Genomic DNA, 18,292 nt, shown 5'->3' with positions numbered 1-18,292 from the left:
TAATCTCCATGCCACAAAGAATCGATTTCACACAGTCATCCTTGTGACCCACTGAGGGAATAAAAAAAAAAAATCACTTTGTCTATGACTGTCCGTTCAACCTCATCACCTCCCCAGTGGGCAGCCTTAAGGCAATAACACAGGACAGGGAGCTTCAAAATGGTTCCTTGTGCAGGGTTTACACTTAGGGAATCACTGACAGACAGGCCCTTGATGTGCTATACATCGTGATAACTTCAACTACCGTCACTGAGGCACACCAAAGGCCTAACATTCATAAATGTTTCAACATGCAGGTAATAAAACCAAATGAGGCAACGGCAATATTGGTAATGTAACGCATACTTGCCAACCTTGAGACCTCATAAATAAGGAGGAGTTTCAAACCAAAGCGGGATGTTTAAGGGGTCCTCCTCCAGAAGAATGTGATTTTTCAGAGACTTTGTTTCCTGCAGTCTGGTCACTTTTAAAGAATGAAAATGACAAAATATTAAATACACCGCATTTTTATGTTAAATAGGCCTACTTTATATAACTGTAATATAACTGTTTATATTGTTCCTATTTTTATATTTCCTTTTATTTAAATTGTTCATAGTTTATATGTCTGTCAACTTTTGTTTTGCTGTTTTTACTGTGTTGTATCTTGATTTTTTTTACTGATGCTTCTTGTTTCTGCACTATCCCCTTTGCTGCTGTACACTGCAAATTCCCCCACTGTGGGACTAATAAAGGGATATCTTATCTTATCTTATCTTTCAATTTTACTTTTAATTCTCAGGAGAGAAAACTGAATAATTTACCCCTCTGGCGTAAACGTGTGTGAATCTCTGGTATACACTAATATTCATCAGTTTTCATTCATTCAGTATTTCTTTCAGTTAGCTCTCTCCTTCTCTCACTCACTGAAGCTCCTTTCAGACACAGCGTGACATCGGCGCCACTGAATTCTGAAACCCGTTATTTCCAATGGCTTGTGCAACGCCACGGCGGATTTGCTGTGATGCGGTGCGGTGCGGCGAGCGCAGCTCAAACCATGCAGCGGTGTCGCAAGCAGCTCTACTCCACCAGGAAACGACTTTTGGTGTAGCTCTATCTTCGTCCAGGTAGAAACAGTAGGGGCTTAGTTATACAAGCTTAGGTTGAGATAACAAAAAGGAAAAAAAGGGGTGAAAAATAAAATAAATAATCAGGAGGATTGTGACCTGTGAGGAATCCGAGAGAGGGCAATGAAATATGGGAGTCTCCTGGGAAAATCGGGAGGGTTGGCAAGTATGATCTAACGTACAGTATTTTAAATATTGTCTCTTCCTTTGAGGAACATTTGTAGCTTTGTGCTCGTCATATCGAAGGTCAAAATTAGAGGAAAGGGTCAAGTGTTTGAGTAAACTGTGCTTTCTTTATATTTCTATATTCTTATCTCAGGGTCAAGCTGTATCTGAAGTCTCTAGATATGTGCGGATTAACTTTCTTTATCTTTCAAACACTGCTCAAGAGTTGAAACAGTGTCATGCGAGGAATTCTCTGCAGTGAAAGATACATTTTGTTCTTGTTCAGAGAAGGTTTTATATTTTACAATAAAACCTGCAAATTGCTGAAAACTTTGAAAGTTGCTTCCCATCAGATTAACCTTGAAGTCCCAAAGAAACCACTTGATCTCTGTAGATCTGTCTCCTTAAAAGGTGAAATCGTGTTCTGGTCCATGTGGCATATTTTACCAGAGTGCTGAATATCAGTCGTGCAACAGATGCGACTTAAAAACGAATCGTCACACAAGATTTGCTGAAACAAAAGAACTAGTGTGCTTCTGCAAACAGCTTGGCTTTACAAGTTCAGAATGTGTGACAGATTGTGTGTAATATTCATCACCGTGTGTGTGTGTGTGTGTGTGCTTGAGTCTTTGGGAAGGTTTGTGATGTCAGGTGCTGAAATGCCGGAGCAACCTGTAAGACGCTACTGCGGAAAACATCCTGATTGTCATAATTAACTACACATATACAGAAATTCAACATGTCTATACAATTCTCATTCTTCCCTCCTGTAACTGTACCTCCTGGTTCTATTTTTAGATAGAAATGTGCTGTTATAAGATTTGCTCCCTACAATGTGCTTTTGTGAATACATGTCTTTTTTTTAAAAATTTCCTATAATTGTTCCTAATTTTCAGTTGAAGGATTTCATTCTGTAGGGATGCATGTAAATATTCAAACAGTGTGACAAAGTGAAATCAAAGTCAGACAGAGGAATGTACACTTGAAGCGCAGGTCAAAGGTCAGGGGAGTGATCATGTAAACTCTTTACACACAGTGTGTACAAACGGAGGGGAAAATATAGCACCAGTTCAGAGTTTAAAACATGGGTGATGCAAAAGAAGCCACAAATGCCCTTTTAACACAAAACAGTTCGAAATCATCACCTTGGATCTACTTTTGATTTTTTTGTTGTTTTCGGAGCACATTCTGCCAGGTGATGAAGTGAGAGCTATATTATCCCGAACACACACAACTACTGGACTCACTTGGTGATTATTGCAGCTCTATTTTCTATGATAAAGTCACAGTCTAGAAATGATGTCTACTCCACTAACAACCCCATTGAGTGAGGGTTTATATGAGACTGCTACTGTCAGTAAATCCATCCAGACCACATCAGCTTTACAGCAGGCAGCTGGTAGGAGGGGAGGCCCGTTTGTGCACTCACTAGCTGGCAAACTGGCAGTATGACTGCGTGGGAGAACTGCAGAGGAATGATGGAACCAGATCAGAGTAGGAAACCGGTCCAAGAAGAAGATTGTGACTCCATTTACAGTACAAACGGAAATATGGAGACTCTGCATACTGGAGTGAGGCCAAATGTAGAGAGGATGAAAAAGCCAAAAAAGTCCTGAAAGAAAATGGGACACCAACCAACGCTGGAACTTCCCATAATGTAGTTGTTTCCTCTTTATGGTTCATGATGGTGCTTGAATTCCCCCATGTCCTCCTCCTCCTCTTCATTACCGAGAGTCGCCCAGGGGGCGAGGTCCTCATTCATCGCTGCCACCCTCCTTGCAGCTGTTGAGGCTGGAGCTACAACCGCTGGGCTTGGGAACCACAGAGGAGAGGGTGAGGGAGCTCAAAGGGGTGGGAGAGGAGGGAGACAGGGAAGGAGTCGGGGTGGTGGGTGAGGAAGAAGAGGAGGGGGAGGAAGCAGTGGGAGTTGGAGGGGAGGACCGGCTGCTGGGCAGGGGCAAGGAGGAGGCTCGCTGCTCACGCAGAAGGCGGCGATGATGGAGGGTGGAGGAGAGGAGCAGGGCCTCGGCGCTCAGGCCGGAAGCAGACAGGCTGGCCAGCAGGGCCTTCGCTTGGCTGGCGGAGGGTGTCATGGAGGGCTTTGCTCCCTCCTGCGGGTACTTCCTCAGGCCAGGGGCGAACGTTGCTGCAGGAGAGGGCATTCGGCCTGACAAAATTCCCGTTTTGATACCAGAGAGGTATGGCTCAATACTGCCACTGGTGCTGTTGGTCCCAAAGGCCTTCAGGTAGAGCGGGAAGGGGTAATTGAGGTTTTCAGGGATCAAAGGGAAAATCATGAAAAATTAAAGTCTTAAAATTGGCCGGGCACAGTCCCCTGCAGCACCTTCCCTTACCATTACAGTCAAACATGCCCGTGCATGCATGCTTGCACACACACACACTTCCACAAACGCACACAGATTGGGATTCAGTGTAGATTGTGGAGTAAACACTGGTGAAAGAAGCTGATAAAGTAAAGGGGGCAGATGGATGTGTGTAGCTCTCTAGTCAGGTGAACAGGAGGAGAAGGAAGCTAAAGAGGCTGGACACGGACAGGTCGCTCACTGCTGCAGGGTCACGGGTACAGGAGGTGGGCAGGACCGGGGGGGGTGCAGGGCGGCACGGGTTCACACGGGTGGGTGAGGTTGACCGGAGGTTGATCAGAAGAGGCGTGTAGTGGAGTGGTGAGGGTTGGGAGGGTGAGGGACAGGTGAGAACAGAACAAGAGACAAACACAGGAGATCGTTATTCAGGTTGATATCAGCATGTGTGGTGCAAGCCGCCATGAGACAGGCTACACATGATGACCAAACCACTGATAAACACACCTTTTGTCATATAAGGTACAACACCGAGTGACAAAGTAAATCACACTGGTGTTGACCACCTTTATTTTGACACGTTTTAATGATTTTTACTCATTAAAAAAAATGCAAAATACTCTGATGGACATGTAGCATCACATGTAGGCCCAATTCTAAACACCCTCTCCCTACCCACTTCCACTCCGTTTGCGTGTTCACGTAGAGGGTCCGCCATATTAAGTACAATCCCAAACCAATCAGCAGGGAGTGGAAGTGGGTTATAAAACCCTCCAACGAGTCTACATTGATGCCGACTTAACCAGCTGCCCTTACTGACGACGCGCAACGCCGTTTTGTGTTCGTCATGGAAAACGCTCCAATGTCAGTTCCGTGCAGCTTCCGGTACAAACATTTACTCGTCAACTGCTCAAACTAAGAATGACATTTAATTTATTCTACTTTATTGTCATACAGACGTTAACAACTCAAAGTAAATACATTATATTTAGGATCAAATATACTCCTGTCTAGTCTAGAAAACGGAAGACATGTTCATTTGATTGTAGTGTTGTATATTCATATATATTTATTTATTAATTACACGGCTGTGTTGAATACTCGATTCTGATTGGTCAGTCGCGGCGTTCTACGGTCTGTAGTTTCTGTACAAAAGACCGTTGCTATGTATAGCAGACCGTTGCTATGGGCGCAGCTCTGATGTTGGACTCTGGCGGACTGTTTTTGTGTCAAAATATTGATTTCTTAAGTAAGTAGCCGTGTAATAAGCAGGATAATGTACAGCTAGTGGGTCACTGTTGTGAAAGAATCCCCTTCAGGGCGATGAGAGACCCCTCTGCCATCGACCTGTCGGGGATTCTTTCACAACATTGACCGGCTCGCTGTATATTATCCCTTATAATATATATATATATATATATATATGAATAAACATACACAACATATATTTATTGTTTTTTACCCCTATCAGCAGCTATCACCACATAATTTATTCTCTCGCTCTCTCGATATCATTATATAAGATAAATAATCTATCTTCAACTGTGCAATACTGACTCAACAGTAGGATACAATAATTTAGTGCAATAATTCAGCTGTGCAATAATCTGGTTTACTCTGGCATTAACACTGCATTTATTTATATAGTGCATTTAAACTAATATTCTTCAATATCTATACTATATTCTTGCATTTTTATTTATGCATGCATTTATATTATTTGCATAGATCCTATTTTCCAGCATTATTATTTGCACTGTTGTTATACATGTTTTTTATTTATATTTTCTTATTATTTTCTATTTATATAAAATACCCTCCACCTTAAAGAAGGGTGCTTCATTGAGCTGCGAGTGTGACTACAATCAGAGTTCACTCCACCATGCAGTGGGAGGGTGCAGGGACCAGAGTGGAATTGGGCCGTACATGTAATGCTGGGATGAGTCAGTAGATGGCACTGTTCCAATAGTATGAAACTTGTGGGTAACACATTTGTCACAACATGTATTTGTGTCTCTTTTGCAAGTGGAGCTAAAGGTGAATGCATCTGACAGAAACAGTTTGTAAGTTTTATCTGCAGGACGCAGACTGAGCGAAATACACCAGAGTATGAGAATGACAGGGCTGAGATAAGAGCGAGAAAGAGTAAACCATGCTTTTTATTGTAAACCATTTACACTTTAAGGAAGCTTTATTTACACTTTTCATAAGAAGCAACAGGAGGTGAGTTTTTGCAGTGGCTCTAAAAATGTTAAAAGGTGTTTGTTCAGGGATTATGTGTATGAAAGGAGAGCAGGTGTGCTAGTCTAGACTGCACTGCTGGGAGGCTTTCACCTGCTCTGTTGCAGTTCCAGAGCCTGTGCTGCCAACCATCTCCAGAGAGCGGGGCTGTTCCTTCTGCTTGAGGAACTCCTCTCAAGCCTGGCCGACACATTTATTCCGGTCTGTGAGCGCGGCAGAGTAGACGCCTTCATCTCACGCACACCAGAGCTGCCTGCCTGCCAAACGACAGCCTCCCCGGACAGGTCTTCCCAGCCTCCACCTCATTCCCGGTACCTTTAACTAGCCCGTTTTACAGCCACAAGTAATAAGAGGTCAAATGGGAAATAGAAATAGTGTTTTGCGGTGTGAAAGTGATTCACATTGTCACGCCCTCCTTGATCTGTGCCAAGGCAAACGGGGAGAAATTGTGGCTTTGAACTGTCTGTCCTTATCCAGCACATTGATTCGAAGGATCCTCATTCCTATCTGAGTAAAGCTTTAGTGAAAAGGCAGCCCGAAAACAGCGACACAGAGCATCATCAGAAAGGCTCTGTTAAATTTAACATCCACAATTAACACAAACAGATAACATCAGCCTAAACTAACAAAAGAACCTGATGCTCTGCAAAAAACCTGAGCATTAAAGGGACAGTTTGTGTGTTTTGAAGTGGGGTTGTATGAGGGACTTATCCATAGTCAGTGTATTACCTACAGTAGATGACGGTCGGCTCGCCCCCCGTGTGGAGAAACCGACAGGAGTTACCGCAGGGAAGCAAAGCAACGTACTGCTCTGGACGGGGCCGGCAGCAAAACATATATTAGCCAACAAATCAATATCAGTTTAACTGTACACTATATTTAGAATATTTCCACTACTCTACCTTGCCCTCAGACAGCCCTTTACGACGGGGAACTGAAGTCGTTATCTAGGCTGTCTTCAAACCTATCAAGCCACCAGACTCCTTTGACAAAAACAGTAACTTTACCTCCAACAATATCGATCGATATGTTAGTTAGTTTGTGTTATTGTGTGACTTTGGTGTTTTAAAGGTTTAGTTGGGATTCACCAAAGTCACACAATAACACAAACAAACTAACCGATTGAGGGAGCGGTAGATCATCAACCCCCTGTGCTTTGAGATGTAAAATTACTGTATTTGTCACTGGAGTCTGGTGGCTTTGTAGAGAGCATAGATGGATATAACGGTATCAGTTCCCCGTCGACCGTCATCTACTGTAGGTAATACACCTACTATGGACAAGTACCTCATACAACCCCACTTCAAAACATCCGAACTATCCCTTTAATGCTCCTTTTTCGCTCCAGTGATAAAGTATATTTGATCATGATTGGCCGTCCCAGGTGCTAAAACTAAAGCTGTTATCCTAAAATTATCATTAGCTGAATGGCACAATGTCAATTCAGCTGGCATATTTTATCATAAAAAACTGAATAACTTAAAATTGGTAATGCTACACACAGGACCAACATAAAACCAAAAAGTGGTGCCAGTGCATCTTGTTTTAGCTGATTGCAGATGGTACAGTCAGCGACGTCTTAAAATGTTTAACCGTCCCTCCAGCTGGCTTTCATGACATGTTAATGTGCACCAGCTGCCTTTCATCTCAACTGGTGGGAAATGTCATTGTCATTGTGTGGTTAATACTAAAGGTATTTATAAATTTAGATCTATTAGCTGGGGGTTGGAACCACTTAGATACTCTGAAGTGGTGTGCTCATTCCTTGAGATCAAAATGCCCTAGAAATGTCACTAATCATTTGACCAGAGGAAACAAAAGAGAAGACACCAATGGGAGCTGGAAGTAGGGTAAAAGTTTGGGTCACATTTAGGGAATTATGTCCAGGAAAGTTTTAAGAGAAGAGACACTTTTACCTTCATGTGTGGGCCGAGCAGAGAGGTCACCCACGGAGGGCATGTCTGATTGTTAGAACAACAGTATCAGTCAAAAGCGTGATCAGCAGGTGGGAGTTTGAGGGAGAAATGAGGGTGACGGGAAGCACTGTGTTGGCTTACCTCAAATAGGGATCATTTGTAAACAATGGTGTGTAATTCTTCGTTACAGTATTTAAGTATTTTGTGAGTATCTGTACTTTACTTGAGTTTTTATATTCCTGCCAACTTTCACTTTTACCCCACTACTTTTTCAAAATAAAATGTATACTTTTACTCCGATACATTTCTCCTAAGCATCTTCGTTACTCTTTACTATTGCAAGCAAGCAGGTTTGGCAAATCTGGTCCTAGCTTGCAAGTTAGATCATTCACTTCTACTAAAGTAATTTTCTGTTTAGATATCTGTACTTTTACTAAAAGTGTGGCTTTCAGGTACTTCATCCACCACTGGTTCTAGGCTGCACCACAATAAATAGGCATAAATATGTGGATCCCAGAAATACAGATGCAGATGACTGTGACTGTTGTGACACATTCTGCACAAATATATTCTTCAAAAATAACTTTTTAGTTGTGAAAAAGTAGCAGAATGCTCATATTTTATATTTTATAATTAGGATTTCTCTTCAAAAAGATCACGAGCACAATGTCAGTGACGAGTTAAAAAAACACCAGGTGAAGTGAACATAGAGTCGTCAAAAGTTCTTAATTAGCTCTTAAAAGCTGTATGCAAATGAGGCAGCCGTCTTGATAATTTGATGAGATGAGCTGCAGATAATCAGTGCGTTTCTCCAGCGTAGTCCATGCTCAGCTGTTTCATTATACTGAATTTTAAATGATTTAGAAGACAGATTTTGCTCCATCCATCTGTAAGCTAAATTGTCAGGATCTGTTTTCTTGGTTTGACATTAAAGACATCAGGAATTTGATCAAGAAGAAGCGATTTCAAAAGCAACAGCTTGTAGAAACCAATAATACAACGCTGGATTCTCAGCATCGTGCCTCATTAAGGTTTAAATAGGGTGCTAAAATATTTGTGTTTCAACCAAGCTCATTGCTACAGTACATGTCACTGCATGGTTAACCGAGTTCACACCCCAAAGTGTTCAATAATGAATTAACAATAAAATAATCATGAAAATATATGTCAAATAAAAATGAGGCAAGAATTTGTTTAATAATTCAAAACATAATTAAAACGCAATTCTTTATCATGTGATGTTATTTCATCATTCATTTACATAATATCAGAATTTTATTGTATCATTATTTTTTATTTCATTAGACATTTTCAAATCAAGATGTCCTTTTTCAAAAGTCTTTGAAATTTTATTTAATTTTTTTCAATTACACTTTTATTTCATGTCAATTATTTCACAATGTTATTTTTTATTATTTCATAATGTCACGTTTCACACTTTTACAGTGGTGTTGTCCCCGCCCTCTCACCTTTCAGCCAATCAAGTTGATTCAGAATTACTTTGACAGTGTCTGGCTAACAGGAGCTAACTGGCTAAAACTGGTAGCGGTTGTTGAGACGGGGAGCATGTGATTGGCTGAGAGGTCAGAGGGCGGTGACAACACCACTGTAAAAGGGACATTATGAAATGACTAGAATTACCGCCACATGGTTGTATGCCTCCCCCAACCAGTCAAGTCGTAGTTTACATCTGTATCTGTCCAAAATGTCATCACTTCATCATTTTATCCTGTTAGACATTTGTGTGAAATTGTCATAATTAGCATATGAATTCTTGGTGCTTCTGCCAAAAACATGTTTTGTGAGGTCACAGTGACCTTCAAAATCTAATCTAATCATCCTTGAGTCCAAGTAGACATTTATGCCAAATTTGAAGAAATTCCCTTTAAGCGTTCATGATAAATCACGCTCACAAGAATGGTACAGATGTGAGGTCACAGTCACCTTGACCTTTGACCTTTACCACCAAATTTGAAGAAATTCAATCAAGATTTAATTACATTCATATTATTTAATTATTCTGTTTTATTTACTCTTTTGTAAATGTTCCTTAAACAAACAGTATGTACTCTGTATCTATCCGTGTGGCGGGACCACGGGGATATAAGTATGTGCTGGGAATCTGGTGTGTGAATTTATTAATTGATTTATTATTATCATTATTTATTTATTTTATTATAATTTTATTAAATGCCAAAAAGGGCATTTTGAAATATGTGTATTGTAATATACTGTATATACTCTGTATATTATATTTCACAATAATGTTCAGTTTTAAGTTTCTTCATTTCACAACTTATTTTTAAAATTTTGTTTTTATTTTTCATATAATTTCACACAATTAATTCATGTGATTATTAATTTCATAATCATTTGTTTATTTAATATTGAACACTTTTGGGCTCCAAACAAGTTTAGGTTGTGCATCTGTATTAGTAGATACTAATAATGGGACTAGTATGACCACATTGGAGTCCTCCGCTTTCCTGACGAACAGCCTGTTCTTGTTCTTGTATAACAAAACCTCTCCAAACCTCTACCTACTGGTGCACTGATGGACTACTTGACCTCTCAACTACTCGCTCCACTTCATACTTCAAAATGCCACAAAATGCAGTCATTGGCTATTGTGAAAGCTGCCACAGCTGACTGTTTATTCTCTTGGTTTTAAGTCAGCTGGTTCTTTGTTTCTGTTTATTATTCGTCATGCAGTTGTGGTGTGTTGCCACCCTAAACGGCTTGGCACCGACTTCCCACGCCGACAATTAGCTTTGAGTGCATACTGTCCCTTTGAGGATAGCGCTTTCACACATACAGCTTCTTTTCACAATGGCTGTTTTGAACAGTTTGTGGACAAAGAGAGAGTGCGTGAGTGTCATAATGAAATAATAGGACTAATTTTGCTTTCATTAGACAAGTGCAGGAATCCACTCTACTTCCAAATCACAGGGAATGAGAGAGACTGATGGGGGAAGAGTGAAAAGGAGAAACGGGCAGCGTGCGTAAATTGCAGAGTATAGAAAAACGGAAGAAGGAAGGAGACATAAAGAAGAGGAAACGTGAAAGACTTAATGGTGGGGAAAAGAGAGAGCTGTCCTCTTCATATTGAATAATCAGTGATTGCCAGTGACTCAAGGGGCGATTATTACATGGCACTGCAGAGATTCCTCCCAATCTTCTCTGAGTCTGAGGCGACCAAAGCTTCATTACGTCCCCATCTCTCCAATCTCTCCCTCTCTGCCTAACACATTCATGGCTCTGCAATCTTCAAGACTGAATTTGTGTCTGAATGCTCCGTCAAATTCGGTGGGGTATGGAGGTTTAGGTTCACTCCACTGCTCCTGTTATTTTTCAAATTACATTGACATTAAGCTTTTTCTCCCCTGTGCACAGGCGTGGTGCAAAAATCTTCTCTTGGCTATACTGGATCGACATGCTTCAACAGTTCAATTTCCTCGCCTCCAGAGGCCATCAAGCATCCTTATGTCCAGTCCTTTACCTTATTTTATAACACTGTAATGCTGGCAAATTACCCTCACCACCCCAACCCCCCGAAAAAAGATGTTGAGCCAGCTATCAGGCAAACGTTTAACAACATATATATAGAAGAGGCTTCAGCAGAGAGTTTGCAAGTTGTCTGAAATTAAACTTTAGACTTCAACTGTACATTTTTGTAGGTTTGTGCAGGTGGCAACCCTACTGAGCCTACTCCTCACTTGATTTATTACCTCAGTAAACATTGTAAACATGAGTTTATGGTCTCAAACGCTAGTTTCGAGTCCTCTTCTATACAGCATGATGTTCATTAAGTAAATTATGGTCCCATTTAGAGTCAAATAGATCATAAAGCAGGGAATGCTTTAGGGCGGGGCTACCTTGTGATTGACAGGTCGCTACCACGGCGTTGTCCGGTCTGGGAGTTGTCCGTGTTTTCGTCTTACAACTTTAACCCTTTCACAGTCTGTTTTCAGTTCTTGAAAGTTTTGGTCGCATTGAAATGTCTTATTCAGTATTCGGTTGTACGTAGCGCCACCCTCTCGGTGGGCAAAAACCAAGATTCCGACGGCCAAAATGCTGAACTCAAGGCTTCAAAGCCATAGTCCACACAGCAATGTGTGACGTCACGGTGACTACGTTCATTTCTTATATATAGTTTATGGGTCTGTGTGACCAGGCTGATTTCTCATTCAAAACAAATCAGGCCGAGTTTTACATTTACAGAACAAAATTCAGATCTATTATGGTAATACGTCATGCTAAGTAAAGATGTTTTATAACTTTTTAATTGGTTTAGATACTATAATTAGAGATAGCTTAAGATTTTCAGACATAAAAACACAGTTTAGATAATTGAAGCGCTAATCCTCCATCGCTTATCACCTGTCTGACACGCGTCTCTCTGTGGGATAAAAAGCCTGCAGAGGATTCTTTGATCTATTTCGACAAACTCATGATAATGAGACTGTCACAACAATGTGACTTTGCCATCAAAAGGATTTACGATCATTAGCTAAACTGGTTTCAAATTCAATTAATCATGGCCACAGTCTTTCAACAATAGATCTTAAATATTACAGATTATGTGAGATGTAAGCTGAGGAGTGGAGCGTGGTGGGGACGTGCAGTAATTCTGTGGGGCGAGGAAAGGACGGAGTGGAGGTGAAGCGTGATGGAAAAGGCCGAGCTATGCTTGATCTGGTGTGTAAAGTGCAGAGGGGCTTCATGGCTGTTCTGGAGGTTCAGATGCAGACAGTCTTTGTGCTTCTCTTATAACAAATCATGTTTCTATATCAAGAACAAGGTCATCAAATTTGCCTGAATATGTGGAAAAAAACATTAAAAACTCTCCCATCTTTTTGATTTATAGCAGGCACAGATCATTGCCTCTCTTTGCCCCAGTTTCAGATAGAGAGCCTAGTAAAATGCAATGTCTTTTTTTATAATGATCATCTTCACTTTTATGACTTTATACCCCTCTTCTGTGCAAGTCTTTTTTAAATTCCTGAAAAATGGTTATAGCCTCGGCTGCCACCACCGCAAAAGTCCGTCTGCACAAACGCTGCCAGATCAAGCGTGCATTGGCCTTGACAGGACTACATATAAAGATCGTACCTGGTGCTGGCCCTGGATCTTCAGGAAGTCCTCTCTTCTGCCACTTTTAGTCTTGTCTGTGCTGTTCTGCTGCAGGTGCTTCAGTTTGGAGGCAGCTGAGGAGTGCAGGACCTTACCAACGCTTGAACTATTCCCTCCCTGAAAGGAGAAGAGAGAAAGAAGAGACGTGTGAATCAGACCTTGGACACACTGTATAATGTTCATACATTTCATTTCTCCTCTTCAGGGCCTTTAGTTTACGCATCACACACACATCAGACACACATCAGCTGCGTTCAGAGTTTGATTCCAGCAAGCGAGTCTGTCCCCCGAGACCAATGAGGTTTTTAAGATCACAGCTTGTAGCTGATACAACTGAACAATCCACTTCACAGTGTTTCACCATCTATCCGTAGAAAAACGACAAAGACGAGAATATAGAAACGCAGCATCAAAACTGACGTTGCGTAGCGTAGCCTCGCCGCAGGATCCACGAAGCAGTGTGCTTAATGATCTTTCCTGCTGAGTTACTCTGTCGACTATTCCTTATACGCACAAAAACAAATACACACTCAGTCAAATTTCCTTCCCACTGTGCCTCTTCTGCACGCAGAGACATTAGCTGAAACGAAAACTAATAAAAGATTAACTGTGGTAGCGTTTAGTAGCCAATCTTTCTCTGCTACGGTAATTAAAGGAAAAGAATCCTGTCTTCTCTTGATGTGAAGCTGAACTTTCAAATGCAGACATAAAATATACAGTACATGTAATGCTTTATTTAATGTGCTAACTAAAAAGTCAACTGTAATGGGGCTTGAAAGGAGTTCGCTTGTCAGAGTGAATTTGGCGAGCGCACGAGCAAATGTTGGACAAGAGCAGGAAGAAGGGGTCATGTTGAAATGTTGAACGTGGTTGAAGTTGGAGTGACGAAATAATGAGTGAAGACGCTGTAATCCTCAGCGATGCCTACGGGAACGCTCCCCGGCTCGACATCAGAGGGGCTGAAACTCACCATGACAGTGCGACTGTCAATTATTGCAGCCCTGCCCTGAGTGGGAGGCTACATTCAGAGCAACAGGGAATACTACGCGAGGCGTCAAGACACCTCAGTGAAGTGGCAGCTGACACAGGAACGCAATAAGTCTTTTGATTATCACTAATCTTTTGTTGTGTTACGCTCAACTGGAGGTGAGTTGAAAGAAGGCTACTCGCAATGTCTGGTAATAGAGTTCAACGCGTGGTCATCAGATATTAACAGGAAGTGTATTAGAAGTGATATTTGGCTTTGGTGTAAGAGAGAGATTACTGAGCTCGTACAGGTTCCTGAGGAATAAGATTGATAATGAAGTTGCTCGCTGCTACGTGAGCGTATTGCTGCTCAGTATGCTCAAGGCTCTCGCCAAAGCGACCAGTTTCCATTGAAAAAAACTGTAATTTTACCTCGTATAACACAGGGGTTGCTGGTCTTCCACTGCCTTGATCGTTTACTTTGTTTGTGTTATTGTGTGACTTTGGTTAGTTCGGATTCACCAAAGTCACACAATAATACAAACAAACTAAGTAATCAAGGCAGCGGTAGACCATCAACCCCTGTGTTCTGCAAGGTAAAATTACAGTTTTTTTCAATGGAGTCTGGTGGCTTTGGCGAGAGCGTAGATGGATACAACGGCAAGGTAAAGCGGTATTATTCTAAATATAGCGTACACTTAAACCGATATTGATTTTTTTTTAGGTTATCGTTTCTTTCAGGTGGCTAAAATACGTTTTACTGTCGGCCCCGTCCACAGCAGTACATTGCTTTGGTTCTGTGCGGTTACTCGTGTCTGTTTCTCCAAGCTGGGGTTGTGCCACCCATCATCTACTCTAGTTAATACACTGATTATGGATAAGTACCTCATACAACCCCGCTTCAAAACACCCGAACTATCCCTTTAAGCTTGTTTAAATACAGCACAACAGCTGATGCACCTCGACCCATCAATATTTTGTTTAAAACAATTTCTGAGGGAGAGAGTTGATTTCAAGACAGAACAAAGATGAGAAAATAGAGCTGACAAGTAGAGCGGAGAAAAAAGAAAAGGAAATTTAAGATATTTGTATTATCTATGCGTTTGTTTTTTATTGCCTGTTTGGTGTAACAAAAGGTGAAATTGGCTGGATTAGTTACAGACAACAGAAAACAGATGCCAGGACAGATCGATAAAGAAACACTTAACAACTCAGGGCTCAGCAGGACAGCAGCTCCAGCACTAATCACAGAACAGACAAGTAGGCAGGAAGTCTGTTGTCTGTCCCCTATTACATATTTTCAATTTCAAATACAATTAGATGCCGATTTAGTCAGGGAGCAGACATCAGAGGATTGAAAGTGAAGTTCCAACAGTCACCCAGAGAGAAGCAGTGAAGAAAGAAAGCAGAAATCTGCACAGCAGGTGTGAGCAATGAACCTGGATCGATGCTGGGTTGAAAGAGGACGGCTTGGGTGGGACCGGTGGCCTCTTGGTCTCTGAGGTCGGACCGCTTGTCATCTGTACAGGAGTGCTTCTGGTGGTTGTCTCGGTGTAGAACTGCTCTGTAGTCGGATGGCCGCCGATCTCTATCAAGGTGTTCTCCAGCTCACGTATCGTCTCCTCCAAGCTGTCCAGCCTCCTGTAGGTGCTGCTTCGGATATCTTCTCCGGTTTTCCTCTGGCTCTGGTTGGATAGACTCTCCACAGGAGGAGCTGACCCACTGTGTACTGATTTCTGCTGTACCTCAGGAACCTTAATTTCAGTGTTGTGGTGAAGTGTTAGCACTCTATCCCCTGTTTCGATCCCTCGCCTCAGAGCCTCCACCAGAGAGCTCTGCTGGCCTGAGCGGAGGGAGGATTTTAATCTGGGTTTGGGCACCGGCTTGGATGACTCCAACAGGGAATGCAGCAGCCTGTAGGCATCCCTGACTGTTGTTTCCTCTCTGAGGAGCACTAGGAGAGGCCGGCCACTCAGCTGGACCTCAGGGACTTCATTAGTGTGAGGTGAGATGGTCAGAGTCTGCAGAGCTTCACCTATAGTCCTGCTGAGCTCCTGGGCTTCAACAGGAGACACCACCCTCACCTCCCGCTCTGTCAACAGTAGGGAAACTTCCTGCTTTAACTCCACGTCCTCTTTACGCTGCTCTCGCTCTCGCTGAGGAACTGAATCTCTTTCTTTTGAAAATTTAGTCTGGTAGACTCCGGTGTGACGACCAGTCCAGTCTCGTGATGGACTCTCTTCTACAGGGTTATTAGGTGAATCTCTGACAGGATCCTCTGAGGCAGCGGGCGAAGCTGACAAACACCCTGTCAACACGATGTGGGGGACAGGAGACAAGCGCCTTCCCTATAAATGAGGAGAGCACTTGAGGTTTAAATTCAAACACACTGAACTGGTATTAGATCCAACAACTCGCTGCGTGAGATCACTGCACACTCAGACAACCAAACAAAAGAAAAGTAAATGACTTTAGCAACATGAAGATGCCCATCAACACCATAAGTATCAGTGTGTAAACATGTGTGGGCTCCTTACTGTTGCATCTGATGTGCTGCCTGTGTGGTCTGTCCCATGCAGCTCCCTCTCAAGTCTAGAGCAGCCAAGTAAGTTGTTTTTACTGCTGGTCACACATACTAACTGGCACTAACTCACACACAAAAAACACCACAACATCAACAACTGTAAACCCACTGCAGAAAACACTCACACAGAATGTCCCTAATGTGGTTGTGAAGGACATTAATTTTATACTATACCATAGGGACTCAATGTCCAAAGTGCACTCATGTGCCAAGGAAGCTTCCTGAAAATGATTACTAAGTAACACTGTGTTTTGTATTTCGTGCCAAGTTTAACCTGCATTAATCAATATTCTAAATTTCCACATTAACTCAAAAGAAGAAAGATGTTTAACATTAAAATGAAAATTATAAAATTAATTATAAAATTATGCCAAAATCACAGAAAAATTACAACTCAAGTATTCTAGCCATAACAACTATTTCAGCTTCAAATCTATCATCAACATAGGCAGTAGGGCTGTCACAACATCAGCTTTTCTCTACACGATTATAGTGGCCAAAAGAATTCACAATAACAATATTATCGCAATATCTATAGAAAACTTGAATCTGTCTATCAGTCAAATTCATCTTGTTTATTGTGTGTCTTGTCTCTTCTTTGGCAAATTAATTACACTCAAAATGCGAGTGTATGGAGGTGGAGAGAGTCTGTAACCATAACTGTATATATAAAATTATTTAAGAGGCGCTGCATTATTTACACAATATTATCATGTGTATTATTAACATGATATCAATATTTCATTTTTAAATATCACGGTTATCCTCAATACCACTTTATCGCAACACCCCTAATAGGCAGTTATATTACCAGCAAATAAATAAAAATCTGTACGCTACCTGCCGATCAATAAATGACAGACAAAATTAGCAATTAGCTAATGAAGAAAGTTGAGCACCAAGCACACCGGATACTTTCTTTAGGTGTTACGGAAGATCAAACCAGAGCAAATATTGATCTTACATTCATCGGGGGGCGAGAAACATAACTCTCAAATGAATGCTAGCGTTGTCTACTGGAAGCGTAAAGCTGCGTTCTCACTACGAGCGACAGGCTGCAAGTCATTTTCAATGGAATCCGGTGACATGAAGATACAAACTGACGCCCGACACTTGATGCTGTGTGACGGGCGTGACGCACTACAAGTAAAGTTGAGCTGCTGCTCTCAACGTTTTTCAGCGATCCAATGACGCGGCAAAGTGTCAACCAATCGTATGTTTTTTTCTTAAAAAAACAAACATGAGCCAGGTTCCAGTGTTATATAATGACATAACTACATCAACGAGCGCTTGAGCAACAATGTAGCTGGCCACGCTGGCTGTTTTGATGCTTTTGTCGCTCGTAGTGTGAACGTAGCATCAGTATGCAACTCTCTGCTGACTTTATAAGCCAGTGATATGGTGATATATGTGTATGTCAGCCAGTTTTAATGTTTTTCTGCCCCCAAGTGGTCAAAAAAGAATTAATGCAACTTTAACTTCAAGTTATGTGTGTACAAATGATCACACTAACTAATAATTATATTCGGTATGTGGTGGTTATTCAGTCTCCACACCAGTTTAATGCAATTGCAAAAACTGCACAAGTTGATTACCGACAGGCTCGTGTGAAAGTAAGACTTTGGTTGGGATTCCTTAAAAACAGCATTAAGCAACATTAAGAGCAATAGTATCTGCTGAAGGGACACTTTGTATTCATCTCAGCTTGAAGAGATAGAGGAGTGGATGTGGCTTGAGGCTGAGCACTAGCCGGTGGTTTCATTCTGTGCAAGGTGGAGGGGTGAAGAGAAAAAAAAGGTTTAAGAGGGCAGCAATCCACAGCACTCAGTGTTACCTCAGTGCCTGGGGCCTCAGAGGGCC

General features: G+C 41.7%; 1 protein-coding gene across 13 annotated transcripts in view; it reads right to left on the bottom strand.

Moving 5' to 3' along the window:
• Positions 1-134: 134 nt before the first annotated feature.
• Positions 135-18,292, bottom strand: part of srcin1a (SRC kinase signaling inhibitor 1a) — a 138,000-nt gene continuing 119,842 nt past the window's right edge. For 10 of the 13 annotated variants that reach the window (XM_074656081.1, XM_074656082.1, XM_074656078.1 and 7 more), the window contains 3 exons: positions 15,288-16,196; positions 12,862-12,999; positions 135-3,511 (listed from right to left, as the gene is read on the bottom strand). In XM_074656081.1, the coding sequence (XP_074512182.1) occupies positions 3,026-3,511; positions 12,862-12,999; positions 15,288-16,196 (1,533 nt within the window). In that variant the 3' untranslated portion in view covers positions 135-3,025. Of the gene's footprint in view, positions 3,839-12,861; positions 13,000-15,287; positions 16,197-18,292 lie in introns of all 13 variants that reach the window. The other 3 variants (XM_074656084.1, XM_074656083.1, XM_074656086.1) reach the window with 3 other exon arrangements.

This window comes from Sebastes fasciatus, chromosome 13 (assembly GCF_043250625.1).
Source record: "Sebastes fasciatus isolate fSebFas1 chromosome 13, fSebFas1.pri, whole genome shotgun sequence".
Lineage (NCBI taxonomy): Eukaryota > Metazoa > Chordata > Actinopteri > Perciformes > Sebastidae > Sebastes > Sebastes fasciatus.
Note: the sequence above shows the minus strand (reverse complement) of the source record. Positions and strands in the feature narration are given on the sequence as shown.